The sequence below is a fragment of the Xiphias gladius genome, chromosome 18 (genome assembly GCF_016859285.1).
Source record: "Xiphias gladius isolate SHS-SW01 ecotype Sanya breed wild chromosome 18, ASM1685928v1, whole genome shotgun sequence".
In the NCBI taxonomy this organism is placed as follows: domain Eukaryota; kingdom Metazoa; phylum Chordata; class Actinopteri; order Istiophoriformes; family Xiphiidae; genus Xiphias; species Xiphias gladius.
The window spans coordinates 22945177-22961317 of record NC_053417.1 but is presented as its reverse complement, the minus strand read 5'-3'; the positions used below and the strand labels follow the sequence as shown (position 1 = coordinate 22961317).

At 41.1% G+C, this 16141-nt stretch overlaps 1 protein-coding gene across 11 annotated transcripts in view; it reads left to right on the top strand.

Moving 5' to 3' along the window:
* The first annotated feature begins 12161 nt into the window (after window positions 1-12161).
* Window positions 12162-16141, top strand: part of LOC120803790 (rap1 GTPase-activating protein 1-like) — a 42821-nt gene continuing 38841 nt past the window's right edge. For 10 of the 11 annotated variants that reach the window (XM_040152684.1, XM_040152681.1, XM_040152693.1 and 7 more), the window contains exon 1: window positions 12162-12305. In XM_040152684.1, the coding sequence (XP_040008618.1) occupies window positions 12262-12305 (44 nt within the window). In that variant the 5' untranslated portion in view covers window positions 12162-12261. The remainder of the gene's footprint in view (window positions 12306-16141) is intronic. The other variant, XM_040152689.1, reaches the window with a different exon arrangement.

Here is a 16141-nt window from a genome sequence, read left to right as displayed (position 1 = left end):
ATAAACACAACGAACGAAGGCGCTGAGATAACTAATGCGTTGTTGCGTGGCCGCAGAGTCCGTTGCCCCCCCCGTCTATGCGTTTTTATTGCCCCCTACACTCAACCGCGAGATCCAAAAGTTTGGTCCCACGAGACGCCATTTTATTAAGACGAGACTTTTCACCTCTACGGGTTGAGATTCTTCTTTAGTTGTCCAGCATAGGACACGGTCTGTGTCTGAGGATGAAACGTTCTTTCAGCTACACCTTGAGGAAAACATTTCCAACCCGGCTGGCGTTTCAAATGTAACGAAACTGAATTACTCAGCTTGTGTTTACCACCAGATGTTTCCGCAGATGTGTCGCATGTGGCCGTTTTTAACCCCACGTTGTCAATAAAACAAAAAACAAACATATTGGACTGCACCCTAGGGTCCCCTCAAAGTAGGACTAGGTGATGTCTCACTGTTACGGTTTATGTCTCCATATTGGTCATGTCCTGACAAAGTTCTGAAATAAGTCCAAGACAAATGTTAGATTGATTGGTCTATAATCTTTTTTTTAAATTCTTTTTTTTTCCCGTAAAGAATCAGCCCGGAAATCTTTTATATGAACTAAATGAGTAAGACATTGTTATTTTAAAAATCCCCTGTTTTCCGAGAGTCGTGCTTTTATTTCGTCATAGCGGGACTTGTCCCCAACGATGTCTCATTTCATAACGTCACTAGTCGCGACAGTTGCCGTCGTCCGGTGTTGTGTGACCTTTGATGACAGATTGACATTTTCTGTCAGTCTAAATCATGCAGACTATCGATCCATTTCTGGCGAACGTGAGACCCGCCTCTTCCTTCGGGCACTCGCAGGCCTTCCCGTTTCCTCAGCGCAGCCCTGAGGTGTGCGCTGTGTGACCCCCCAGCATGAGTAATGGGCTGCATCTCTTCACACGTCACCACCTCCTTTGGCACACCGCTCGGCGGCCGCATATTGCAAACAGTGTAAAATTCCCCTTTGGAAGGTTTTTGGGACGGAAAACAATCTTCACTGTGTCTGTACTCTTAACTTTCTCCCTCCCTTTGTTAGAGAATCCTACCAACGTGGAATGGTTCATTTTTTTCTCTCTCTCTTTCTCTTCTGAGGTCAGAATGGGATATCGGTTTGTCCTTTTTTTTTTTTTTTAGTGTTGCAGTACGTTCCTTGGAGTTCGATTTTGGTATTAGATGAATTTCCCTTGATACCAGTATCCTGTTTTAAAACTCCGTGATACCCATTGCCAGCACTGGGTAGCAGGATATATTGATTTCTCGCGGCTCATAATCATTTAACATAGTTTTGAATTTGAACACGTCATAAATATGAGTGTTTCAAAATGCTGCAGCGTTTGTTCATTGAATGCTTTATGTGATCTTTAGTGATGCATCTGTGTTCCTGCGGGGCTTACTGGTGTTTCAGTCTATTTAATGGCTCTTTGCCTCCAGCAAATAAGCCTGCACCTGAGCAGCAAAAGCTGCCAGGACTAACTTATTTCATGTCTACTGACCTCTATAAATGTGTTAATGTGAAAGCAAGAAAGCGTAAAGCCTCAATTTACTGAAAAACAAAAAAACAAAACAAAACGCTGGAATGAATACATTTAAAATAATGTTTTTATTATGTGTTGCAAAATAGACTTGCTTCATGTGATAGAGGAACTTCTATAGGACAGTCCCTTAAATGAAATGATGGCACAGATTTTAGTTTCTAAAATCAGTCTCTCCTTTGCCAGCCAGCTTAACACTGGGTCATGGCAAACTTTCATCCTTCAGTGCTTCCATCCTGGATTTTTCGAGCTACACCACTTGGTCCATTTGCAGTTTCTTTACTTCATCCTTTCCCTTTTACCCCCCCTCCCCCTCTTCTCTTTTCTATCCTCACTCCTTCATTTTCTCAACTCTAAAACTCTCCATTCCTGTCCACGTACAACCTTCCCTTCCTTTATTTCCTTGCTTCCAGTTGAGTACCCCTGTGTCTGTCACTATGCTGGCTGTGGGCGGCTGTTCATTCAGAGGTTTGTGTGCTCTGGCAGCCAGTCCCCTCACACAGCAGCCTCTTCTATTATTAAATGTAATGGGACCTTTACTTTTACAGCTGAGCAAGGTTAGGATCTGTGCTCGGTGTAGGAAGATCTCCCTTTTGCAGTTGATACAGTGTTCCTTCATTCAGTCTCCAAAACTAAAACAACAGAGAGTGAAACCCCAAGGAGAAAACACAGACTTACATTGTTTGTTTTACTGTATTATTATTCTTGTTAATCTGCGAACGCATCATGAAGCCACAACATCTTTGTTTATTCATGAAGTTTGTGTTCCATTTGGCCAACCAACAAAGAAAAAGCAGATGGGCCGGACTTACTGGATATGGAAATGTAAGTTTCAAGCATAACACAGTCGGGGAAGATGAGCAGTGGAGAGAGGCCTCGGGACAGCGACTAATTGCCCCGCGCCAATGTCCTGGAGCGGGGCAGTTTGTATAATCATTAATCAGATCTCACACTATGAGAGCAATTAGTCTGTATGAATAAAATGAAATCATCACTACCCCAAATCGTTTTATAGCTAGAGTTTCTTTTCTTTCCATCTATTGCACATGTAGGGACTTAAATTAAATGTGCAATAATCCACCAAATGATGTAAATAGTAAAACAAAATTCATATAAGATGATTTAAGAGTAGTACGATGGTAATAAAGTGTATATAGTGTTTGAGTGCATATCAAATCAATTTAAATAGAACAATTTGTGACATTTCATATCGATAAATACTATTTCGGTTACATTTTTAAATTCAAACAATTGTGAAATCCTTATCACAGGCCTTAGTAAGCACATTCCAAGGACTAATTTAAGTCCTAATTGACCTGAAATCTTATATAAATAAAATTTGTCCAACCATATTTGCTCCATCTCAGGCACATTGCTGCAATTGGATGTGTTTTGCATTTCAGTGACACATAGGGAACTGTACATGTATTTATTTTTCATTACCTTGGCTACTGCTGTTTAGCCGCTTTTATCGCGAGGAGGCTCAGCTGTGCTGAACTCCTGCAGCATTGCAGCATTGCAGTTTCACGTCTGTGTCAGCCACAGACGTGCAAAGCGGCTGCAATGAGCTTCTAACTTTCTCTCTGAATGATAATTTTACAAGTGAATATAGTGGGAATCAGAGCACGGCCGTTGTCTTTAACTTTTGTGTGCGCTGATTTTGACAGACGATTGTTATGAAATCCGGATTTCACCAGAGCAGAGCGGCAGCTTGGAAATGGCTTTGAAGTGACTGCTGGTTGACATTTAGTCTCAGTGGGCCGTGTTTCAGTCACTATTTCATTCTTGTTCTATTGTCTCACAACAGAAACAGAAAAACATGTAAATGAGAACAGCTTTATTGGGAATTTGGCTGCATTCAATTACTGTAAATGGGAGCAGAGGCAGTAAGAGAGAAGCAAAAAGATAAAGGGCTGAAACCAGCTGACACTAGGCAGCATGCAAATACCTCAAGTTGATATCGTGATTATGCAAATTTGCGTTTTACGTCTTTGGCAACATTTGGCACCTTTTCAAGCAGGCTTCAGCTACTTTCCATAGAAAGTAGTTGTTTGCAGAGGTTCCACAATAGTTTTCAAACAAGTCCTCAATTTCGCACACTGACCATGCAGGGTCGAGCCATATACTCGGCTTTGACCTATTCTCCCCTTTGTTTTATTCACTTAAATAGTCAATTAACGGTATGGAGGACCTTGCAGTTTCTCCCGCCATGAGCCTCTATAGTATAGAACGTAGAAAACGGCGACGCCTCGGAACCTCACCAAGTCAGTTTCCACAAAAGCTCTGCCTTGATTTCACATGGATTATTTATACGTTGGTTTATGTGAGGCCATTGGCTGCTCCCAAGGCACTTTGCTCTGTCGTCATCATACATGTGGGAAGCCCCTTTGGCACTGTGTCAAACATGCGAGTCCGTGCTTCACTCCTTGGCGGTGCAACTTGCTCCCTCCCGAGCCCTTGCCCCTCTTGTGCTGTAGTTTGACGTCTAATATGTTATTAAACTGTTTTGTAAATTACAGCCCTGTCTGTGATGTCTGAAATACAAGCCTGTGCTGTAATTAACATAGTCAGTGGGCAAAGGATGAGAGGATGCATCAGATGAAGGCGTATTGTGTCATTGCGGGACTGGAGAGGCCTGTGTGACCGAAACATGGCGAGAGAACGGTTTATGTGTCGCCGTGTCGTACTTTCTTATGTGATATCTTAATTGTAGAGCTATCCTGGTGCTTTTGCAGACACAACTAAACAAACAAGACTTAAAGCTTATTGTGCCTAAAGGCCCTTTTTTTTTTTCATTTTCCTCCCTGTTGGATTATTCATCTGCAGACTGCATTTATGTGCATTCTCTGCTCAAGGGAGGATGTCAGCTGGACCACTGCAAACAGCTTATTAAAGGGAAAGTGTACTGTCTCTTTGATGGGCTTTGAATGAGTCACCCACTCTCTGCCTCTGTATCTGTGAGGCTTCTACATTTATTCTTGTTTCTCATCACAAATTGCCTATGTACTGTTTCCCGTTTAGTAATTTCAATACCTAACCCAGTGTATAGGCGTAACCACTGAGTTGTATTTGAATTCGTTTACTCATTGCTATACCTTACATCCACACCCATTGATGTCAGCCTTATTAACATTCAGAAGTGTGTCTTGTCACATCTTTAGTACCCTGGATATGAGGCTCTGTGGTTTAGACTTTTATTTACTTCTCTGGGGGAAAAGAAAACGTCTGTCCTCATCACCATCATCTCGCTTGACTGATGCGATTGGAGAAACATTGATGCTGAAAAAGAGCCATTACTGAAATGTTGTTTTTAATGTGCCACAGCTCCTCAGTAGATACACCCAGTCCAACAACACAGTAATCTTTTAATTACAAAGCTTCAATTATATGCAGTATATTATCATTGTGGCTCTATTTTACAGTGTGTGTAAGTTACAAGCTAGGGAAGCATTCAAATGAAATTAATTGGTACTCTCTAATATTTAATGGCCACACAGTGCAGTGTTTGTATAAACAAGGCTGAGACGATATCTGACTATTGATTTATCCTCCACCCTGGCTCTGTTTAGTCTTTGTCTCTGCTCCCTTGTTTCAAAGAGGAGCAAACAGACAAGACGTGCACAATTTAGCTTAGAAATCGTTACAAATGGAAACACGCCTGATATTGTAATGCAAAAACTGCAGGCTACTATCCATGGATGTTGAGATTGGATTACTTATCACTTGTTCTTTATCTTTGTTGCTGGAAAGAAGTGTTTTAGATTTCAGCTTGTCATCACCAAACTATTAAATGCCAGAAAACTCTTTCTTTCAAAATTGTTCAAACATTATTTATGGATTCGTGCAAGACTGGATTTCCATAATCACACGTAGCACTTAAGGCATGCTGTGGTTTAGATCTCTACAGTTTACTGCAATTTAGCATGCTCTCATCATCCGTAACAAATGGCCCACCTTCTTGAAATAGTATGAATATTCATGGATCTACACGGAAAGGTTATTCTCGTTTAAGCATGAAGTCGATATTAATTACAAACAATATCTGCTGTTCCTCTCTATGATTGCATATGCTTTCTTCTCTGCACCACTGAGCTGTATGACAGATAGACAGAGCGTAGATACAGGGGAGGGGACCCTACACAATCTGGTGTGTCGGGTCTCAGTAAGGATGTTTTTTGTCATGCAGAAAAACGGCTGTGAAGCTGCCATTAGGACAAACTTGGAAGGTAACTTGAGATAAACTGTATTGCAGATACGGATTAGCTTGGTACGACCCACAGATCGTCTCTTGCAGGGCGCAAAGCACACATTTCCCGACTCACCATCACTCCTGCCCTGTACAACATCACAGTGTACTTTCTCTGGGTTGACACAAGCAGAACATTGTCTCTATTTGTTCCCTTGCAGAGGATCTGACCCCCGCACGCATTTCACTCAATCAGGTCTATATCTAGATGATAACAAAAATAGACATCAAACCTCGCAGGAGGCGCAGCGTCAGGGATTAGTAGGGTTGGTTTGATTCAGTCCATCTAATGCATTAGAGAACAGAATTTATCTAGCAAGAAGCCTTAGGATTTTCTCTGGAAGGGTTTTTAGAGAAATCAAATGTTTTAAAGATTACCCTCAATCTTGCAGGAGAAAAAAAAAAAAAAAAAGCATTGAAGTCATGCATTAGGGGAGCAAAAAGTTATGTTCAATAATTTAAATAAGCAAGTTCAATGACATTAATGCGCTCTGCCTGCCAGGTGTGGTAGGATAACATTTGTTAAAATTTTAATTCCCTGCAAAAACATTAAGACCAAATAAATAATTTAAGGTACCAGCTAAAATAAACAATACAAGTACTACTTCGGATGTCCATCGGACAGATATATAAACTTAAAAATTACATTTTATAAAGATTTAAAAAAGATAATATGGATAAAAATACTACTATCCTGAAATCTTTGCATCAGAAGCTTATTGTATAAGAATAAAATAAATGATCAAATCCCTTTGAATTATTAGTCATTTTTAGGAACAGATTAACAGTTTTAAAACACTAACCCGATGTGCATTTCAGCAGTAAAAGTTTGATCGGCACCTGTGTCAATTACTAGACTGTGAGATCTGTTCTGGACCAAGTTTTGTAGCTGGTGACAGTACTATATTTGCATATCAGCGTCCAGGAGAGGGCGCTGTCACTCTGCATTCTCATGAGCATCACATGTACATTGCAGTAATACATGCACACTCGTGTCGACTTATTCCTACTCACAACGTAAAAATGCCCACTTTCTTAAACAAACTTTCTTATTTACCTTGTCAGTGCAAACGTTTATGGAATACACAAACAGCTAATCTTGAATTGGTCAGTCGAGCAACAGTGGTTGGTTGAAATGAAAGCTATCAAATTTACTATTCCCACCGTGAATTGAAAGTAAAGGGATTAAGACTTGCCCTCTAGCTTTTTGGCATTTCTCCACCAGCCGAGGGATTTTAAGTTAATGGTGTCAGGATTAGTCTTGTCTGTGCTGTGGTGAGTCCTCTATTGATCAGCTGGCACGAAGACAAAGTCCTTCTCAGTTTCTCAGAGAACTGTCCATCACGGAACTCCCTGGGACACAGTGGAGAGATAGCGTGGCAATGAGGATCCATTATATCTGACATAGATCTTTCACTGCTGCAAAGATCAATGAGCAACGTGTCCATGTAGCTTATACCCTCACCCTGCATTGGATCATAATTTTCTGAAGGAGACAGACTGCCATGATTAACTGATCTCGAGGCCAACACTTTGAAGGAACCCCTCCATTATTAAGTTATCCGTAACGCCTTAGAAAGTTCGAGATGATGCCATTTGTGATTCAAAAAATGAGGTAGATCGATGAAAACAAAAACACGAATAACTCTCTCTAGCGATTATAGCCGGTCCCTCGTTAATCAAAGGAAGAAGAATGGGCACAATATAGGGAACTGATAACTGTATTCAGACCTCAACAGAGCCGAGGGCACTTTCGATTCGAGCACGTTGCAACAACACCTCTTTTCTTCTGCCTTGTCCACCATAATATCCTGGCCCTCTAATGAGAGGCTATGAAAGGCTGCAGTGTGTGTTTGAGGCTGTTTGTAGCGGCTCCCAGGGGTCTGAGGGGCACGTGACCTCATTGGGAGGAGGACGGTTCGGTTGGCTCGCTCCAACAGCCCTGACTGTAACTTCTTTTCAACTGTGTTATTTTCGGCCGTCTGCTAGAGGAGTCTGCTCTCCATGGGTGTCTAAAAATCCAGCGGAGGATGTGAAACTGATGTAAAATCTGCATAAACTGACGAAGAAGTGCTGTATTGCAAAGTAAATATTAAATGTTCCTTCATTTCCCTTGAAGTACCAACAAAGTAAAGTGAAGAAATAGACTAACAAATGGCTTTTAATAATTCCATCTGCTGTGGCTTCAGTCATTCACTCTGACGCTCAGTCAGTTCAGTCATACTGAAGTTGGAAAAGTGTAATGAAAATTAAATGCTCACACAGATAAGGCTCAGCTTATTTCCTCATGCTTCAAAGCACAATTGCCCTTTGAATATTCACTCCCTTCAAATATTTGTATGGTTCTCCTTCCTCCGCAAACTCACCCTCTCCAAATATCCAAATGTGTGTGTGTGTGAGCTCCCCGTTCAGTCCGGTATCAGGAAAATATTTACAATGTATACAACGGCCATAGGAGGCGTGTTCATCACGCTAAAGTATAAATATTGTTGAATGATTATCCTTGTTCTTTAAGGGGCAGTTCACTCCCTCAACTTCTACTTTTTTAAAGTAAAGGGCCTTTCCACACAAAAACATCCACTGCTTGGCCCCTTCACCCCAAATATTGATACTTATAACAATCCGTAATAAATGAATTTAACGAATTGATAATAATAACTACATGCCTCTTAAAAATGTGTGGTTTATTTTTGATAGCAGTTCGAGCATGGTTGCTTCTGAAATCTGCCACTTCAAGCTGTTCAAGATTCCAGGTTAAAAACTGAGGATTATTGCTCTTTGGCTTTACTGGCTCCGTTTTATTTTCTTTCCTCTGCAAAGCTCTTTTGGCTCCTTGTTTGAAAAATGCTTCATAAATAAATTGTATTAACCTTACTTGGCAAGTTTTATCCATAGTGGCTAATAATGAGCCCAGAGAAATGCCAGCAGAATAAATCATGGGAAACTTACGTTACAGAAAAAAATAGCACAACACTAGATTGTATTAATATCTTTTATTTGGATAAAGCTTTTGTTGAGCCAGCAAGGCTATATTTTGCCCTGAACCTCACATTGCTTTGTAGTAAAGTTGATTAATTATGTTTGTCCAGCTTCAAACACATTGAACCCCTACATATAGAGGGAACTGAAATGCTAAATTGCGATGCATCTCCTTAACAAAGGCCTTTGCGCATGTTTAATAAGCCTCTGCTTCTCTGTCGACGGGCAAAACACTGATTTATTCCTCAGGAGCAAATTTCGTGCCACATGAAAGCAGAGCCGAGGATGTATGAATGATCTTTGCCTCTGCTCTGTCCACTCCTCATTCCCCGAATACCACACACCAACTCTGCCTCCACATCCCTTCCCATGGCGTAGTCTGGAAATAAATTATTGAGTTAATTGGGCTGTACCCATACACAAATTCAAGTTCATTCAAGACATCCCACATCTGTTTATACTTCTAGAAATAATAACATACATCAGTTTTTGTTTATGGAATAATGATGATTAAGAGTTTAGATTAGGATTTTAATTATTTTACTGTTTATTCTGACTGGTGTTAGTCTTTAGCCATACATAAAACAGGAGGCATGAATTTAACTTTTAACATTTAACTTGGGGAGACAGAACAGCTTTTCTGTGAAAGCTTCTATGTGTTGTCAACTGTGCGGAGTGTTTTGTTTTTCGTCTGACTTGATGTTTTGTTGATTTTGCCGTATCAGTAGTTTCTGCGAGTCTGACAACATGGATGCCGGGGAAGGGATCTCCATTTCTTTTGTCCTCTTGAGAGTCTTCCTGCCCGTCCGCTTCCTTTAAGACAAAAGAGGAGCCAGAGCTGTTTGCAGGACAGGGGGGATAATGATTAAAGGCTCCTTGTCTGGACTGCACCCATTCAAATGCCTCGCACACGCCACAGCTGCTTTAGTTAATTGAACTGTAAGGGAAGCAGAGAGGGCTGAAGGTAGCACCAAGGCTGATGCACTGACTCAATAGAGTGGCATTTAAATAAAGCTGGGCAGGGATTGTGCCAAGGAGCTGAATAGTTGGCTGTTTGTTGAGATTAAGTAAGTGGCTTCTGATTTCAGCCAGTTAAAAGTAAATGAACTGTTGATTCAGTTGAAGATTTCTTTTCATGATGGATAAGATATGTACAGTTTTGGTATAAAAACATGTTCACAATCAAAAACAACTCTGAGGTGGCAATTTCATATAGTTGTAGTCAAATTCTTGATCAGTCCTCTGCTAGTTTTTCTTGCTAACTAACATGTGTTATACTGTGGCATTTTTTATTGGTGGTTGTGTGCTATACTATTTATTTATATTTATTATGTCACATTTGTGAATGTAATAAGATATGTTGTTCTATTCTATCTTTACGGTGCTTTTTTAAAATCTGGCCGAGGACAACAGATGATGGTTGATTCCTGCTCATTCACAGCCCTATTTTCCTGATCAAAAAGCACTGTCACGGTCAAATAAACTCATAAAATAGATAAAACACTAGAGCAAAATCAGCAAACTAGCACTAGCATGTCTGTGGCCATGCTAGTGGGTGTCTGAGCGGCTGTACTTAGGCCCAGAGGTGCTTTGAGCTAAATGCTAACATCAGCGTGATAACATGCTCACAGTGACAGTACTAACATGCATAATGCTTACCACGCTCGCCATCTTAGTCAGCGTGTTAGCGTGCTAACCTTTCCTAATTAGCACTAATCACAGATAATAGCTGAGGCTGGACAAACTACATCAACTACAACTTTGATGTAATGATGGTTAAGTCAACCCCAGGGTGGCGCTCGGGGTGCAGTCAGAGGATCGACGAAGTCGGTAGGCTTCGAAACTCTGCAGCGATGCATCCAATTTTTTGGGAGACTTTTCAGTCTCGACAAAAGTGGTGGACCGACCGACTGTGACAGTCATTGCCATCCCGAGAGCCGTGCCGCTAGCAAGGCTAAAAACAAATGATCAAAAACATCAATCAAATCAATAATCACTCTAATTAATGAAATCTCCGTCAGCCAAAGATCTATCCAGTCAGATAATTACCACATGACCAGGAGACAAAGTGGGGTCCATTAACAACAAAGTCAGCCAAGGCCTTTGATGTTGTGGTGAAATGTTTTTAGAAAATTGAAGTCTCAGAGGAAAAGGGGCGATGTTATTGTGGAGAGATGATGTAATTGTCTATCAGCAGGATTGTTGTTGTTGGGTAGGCCCATTGATTAATTAAGTGCCTGTCTGCTCAGTTACTATGAGTGCTTTGCAGTTAATGTGATGAAGACATCATTGGCCCTTGGGGAGATTACGGTCCTGGCTTGGTGACATTTTATTTATTCATGGTTTTGGGTATGATTAACTGTTATCAACCAAACACTTTACCCTTCCCATCTAACTCAGCTGACCCTGTCCCGCCTAACGCTGACCATGAGACGGGAGTCTGTTTCATGCGACATAGTGCAAATGCTTCGGAAGTGAGTGTCTTATCAGATAGCTGTCTGATGCTCTAGTCCACAATCCTTCTCTATTCCATAATCCTGGGCAGCATTAATGCATTGTTGTCGCTGCTGCCAGTTTAGCACATGTAACAGCCTGCTAAAGGAAAGTCTCTGTGTCCAGACATTTACTCGGTTGAATCAATGCAGCTAATAGTAACGCAGGGAAAACTATTGTGCTACATTAATCTTCCTTTTGTGTGCATACCAGAGGTGATAGGCTTACAAAATAAAGCATTAGGAGCGAGATGAATGAAGAGATTAGAAACTTGTTCGGAGGTCATCACCTACAGTATGCAGAAGTGGAGCTAATAACCCGGGGGAAGGCTCTGTGATTAGGACATTTGTGAAGAATGATGAACTGTTTGTCTGACGACTGCAGCTTGTGTGACCAGCTGTCTTCTAGTGACAAAGAGAGGGAGAACTAGTGTTGCAACTCTCACAGTGCCTAGAAGTCCGCTGTGTTTTGCCTTTAGCCATTTTAAAAAAAAAAGATCAAGTAACCAAGAGTTTACTTGTGCGACTTGTGTCAGTGTTGTGGGGTTTTTAGGGACTACGGTACATTTTAAATAAAAAAAACAAAACAAAACAAAACACCTGACAGTGTGTCCTCTTTGAACTTGGTGCGTGAGAGCGAGGATCCAGCCTGTATGTGAGAACGGCTGCCACCACACTCCTGGTTCCCTGGGAGACTGGCATGGTCAGCAGCCCTCACTCCAGCCCCCTCCCCCTCTCCTGCCGCCTCCTCCCTCATCCTCTAGCCATTTCTCCCCCCTTGTTTGTGAGGAAGGCGTGCGAGTAAGGAAGAGGCAGGGCATGTTAGCCAGAGCTGGGGGAGTGGAACTCATACACCAGGCAAAGCATACAAACACGCACATTCACACACACGCACACACACACACACACGCTCAGTCAGCGTAAGTGACACAAGTGCTGGCTCCATTCAGTACTGAGTTGACTTGCTCACTGCTATCCATTAGTCGGCATGCCGCAGAGAAAGAGGAGTTTCACTTTTGGAGCCTATGGAGGGTAAGAGTTAATATCCTAATCATCTGCAGAACACCTTAAACTCTCCACAGTTAATATTTGTACGATTGTGAGTATGTGTGCATGTGCGTTTGCGTATCTGTCTCTGTCACCCTGTTTGATGACTGTGCAGATTCTGTGTCTGTATTTCTGCCTGCAGGTCTGCCGTTATATTTATCGTAGCAGCTTTTTTCTTAAATGTCTCAGTTGACATTTTTTCTGGCTTTCTATTATGATTATTCTGCTGTTGCTGCTTGACGATGAATCGTTAAGGGTAACGCTCTGTACAGTAATGGTGACGTATCACATGTAGAGGCATAAACAAGATGAGGTGACAAAATCGGCAGAGAGAAAAGTTACACAAGCTTCAGGTTACAGGAAAGTATTATTGAGGCACTGACAGAGGTGATGGTTTGATGGTTGTGATGCTTTAGACACTGTGGTAAACAGTACACATACTATAAATGTATGCTTTCACTCATATACATACGGTATACAAAAAACACGCATAGATGTCACTGCATAGTTTCTTAGTGTATGCCGTATTTTGCATTTTTATGGTATACATTCGTGTGCATTCTGTATGCAATTGACTTCTTTTTGTGCTCGTCTCTGATTTAGCATTCATTTTCTGTTTATTTGGAAAAGAAAAAGATATGCGCAGCACAGTTCAGTGCTTCATCTATTTTTATTTGTGTGGCCCATTTCAGACCGAACAGATACGGAGCAGTAGACACACAGTCAGCAAAGACTTTTTAATGGTCAAAAGGTGAACAGGTGCCCCAATGCAACTGCCTGCCGGGCTGCCTTTTGTCAGGGATGTGTTGGAAGGCAGCCTCAAGAAGGTCCGGAAATATACCATTAGCTAACAACAAGTGGAGACAGTAATTATAGCTAAGGGTGGGCTATGCAGCAATTTTAGTGCAGTGGCCATAGTAGTAATTGACATCAGTGTATGTGGGCTGTTGGCCAAACGGTGCCAGAACTCTAATGCGCATGCGTTATGGGTAAAAAGGGCATTCAGAGGCGAGAAAACTTTGGGAACACTTTATTTCACGGGTTCACGGTTTCCTAATAATTTCCTAGGAAGTTTCCTGAAAAAGAACAGTTGGTACTAATGATGAGGTTTTTGACTGATACACTCCATTGGCCATTTAGCAAGATTTAGCTAGATGAGTGCAGCAGGCTTCCAGAGAGTCAGCTTGAGCATCCAAAGAGTTCAAGCCCTCTAAATGACCTCTAATTTAGCTGTTGCCAGTGCAATTGCAAGCTGAATTTCTGTGTTGAGTGAAGCTCCTGGATCCTGGATCACTTCCCCTCACAGTTTTGCAGGTGTCTTCAAGCATGTTGCGTTGGCCGTTAGCTTCGTCTGTGTTACGAGGGGTTGTGGAAGACCTGTCTGATCTATTGAAAGACTCCTAGCGGTCTTTAGTACACTTTTAATTAATTAAATCAAAGTAATTGCTTGTGTAACCTACGGAGGACTTCTGGTCAGTAGGTCAACAAATGTCAGCTGATTATTCAAAAATGTGAAATTTGTCAACAAGCAAGTATACAAGTCAATGTATGTGAAGGATGTAGTTTCCAGTTTGAAAAAAAGAAAGAATATTTACTTTGGTTATAAAGGAGGTTTTCTTTCAAGTAAATTGTCCTTGTAATAAGTACCAAATTGAATAGTTCTTCCCAGCAAATGTCCTAGGAAATGACTGGGAAATTAAGGAAGCTCTACAGTAATTTTTTGGCATGAGCAGTTCTAATGGGCCACCATGTCCGGATTCACCATCCAGTGTTTATTGGAGAAGTTTAACGTTTGACATTTTAAGACTCTGAGAGAAGCGGATCCGCTTTATATATAAAGCAAACAACTTGCCATTCTGTTTATCAGCGGCCTTGAATGCCATTGTGCTCGGCAATTTGATAGGTCACTCTGATTGCTCACATCAGCAGGTGATCTGTGATGCACTCTGCCCCCTTGCATCTCATTGGCATTCATTGAAGGGGGCGCAGCCCCTCTGTCCTCCGCAGATCGGTCTCTCTTTGACAGAGCATGCTTTAGAATTTTTGCATCAAATATTAATGGGGCTAACACTTAATTTGACTTGTTATGTGTTAGGTTTTCGTTTCACTTAGGGTAGGTTATGTGTCTTTTCTTTTTACTATTACACGCAGAATACTTTTTTACTAGCTATGTTGGATACTGTGGTTTGGCAGCATAAGTGTTTCTAGTGAAATGTGACCATGATGTTGGAACATTGAGCTTTCATATCCTCTTACTGACAAGTCTCTTAAGTATTCCTTTTACTTTTGAGAAAACTGGCCATACATGCTTGTTTTCACATGAGGCACGCTGTAGGTACTATATTTACCGTGGCCACAGTATGTATATTTCTGTTTGTCTACTGTGTAGCTCACAGTGGCTGCCTCCTGATAAACCACCAAATCATGAAACAAATAAAGAGCTATGACCTGTGTCTTAGATTAACTGAAAGCCCTCCCAGTAATCTCAGTGGCAAGACCTTCAGGCAACATGAACAATGATTCTGTATGTTGTAGAGTCCCATAGACTGGAAGAATGCATATCAATCCTGTTCAAAAACAGCCGATTGGAAAAACCCACATTGTTGTAGTTGTCGTTGGCATTCTCTGGTCAGCTGATTGGAAAAATGTCATTTCTCCAAGTAAACAGGACTACGGGCTCTTTGGGGAAAAGGGGTTTCCCACTGTTATACAGCTAATGGTAGTTTGATTATAATGATAATGTGTGAATATATAAAAGATTATGGGTCATATTTATCTGACTAAGAATCCCAGTTGACCACTTTTCTGGTGGGTTTGTGTTGTTTGTGGCTCCAGCCAAAAGGCATATGAACTGCTCTATCACTTTTTAGAACTGAAGGCTTTATGCTAAAAAAAACTTTGGTTATTTTTACACCTAGTGTTGTTTGGAAAAAGAAAGGAAGGCTTTTGTCTCTATTTGATTTTTGACGATCTAGCATCTAAGGCTTATTGTAGTGAATATTGTGCCATTTACAACAGGAAGACAACACATTGAGGGTCTTTTTGTTTGACAGAAGCAAATGTTTGCATGACAAAAGATGATTAGACTGCAAGGGAGGGCTACTTGAGAAACAGGAGGCCATTCAAGTGCCTTTCCAAGGGCAGTGGCAAAAACAAACAGGAGATGTAGGCCAACCAGAGGGCTCTTCATTGCCTACTCAGTCAGTTCACCTTGCATATTTACTTTGACGTTCACATTCATATTCACAATGGAAAGCAATGACAAAGAAGAATAGGGAGGGGAGGCACCGGGTGAGCTGCAGTTAATTATCTAATGCTCACAGGGCGACAAATTGTGTACTTAATTCTGGCCCGATAAAAGATTAATAACATAAGGTATTTTTTATTATGGTCTTGCGGTTTGTAAGTCCATCTGTGCTCCATATGTCCAGCTTGGCCTGCTCCAAGCAGGTGTATTGCTGCAGTCATGTCAGACGGTTTTACTGCAAGTTCATGCTTCATGACACAGTAACTCCTCAACAAATGATGTAGAAAATAGCACCAAAAATGATGGCTGACTACAGCCAACGCTGGTACTATAAGCCCCTATAGAGACACAGTGTCACTAGATATATCAGTATCACCAGTAAACAGAGTCCTCACACCGTACATAATGTATATATTGAGTAATGAAATTGTTTTTTTTTTTTCAGTATTACCTGTTCTTCTTTTAGCCAGTTCACCTGTGGTTGCATCTTTTTTCTTCCATTCTTTCTCAGGAAACAATTTGCTAAAAACGTCTATATCTTGATATGCACCAGATTTTATCAAACAAACAGGTG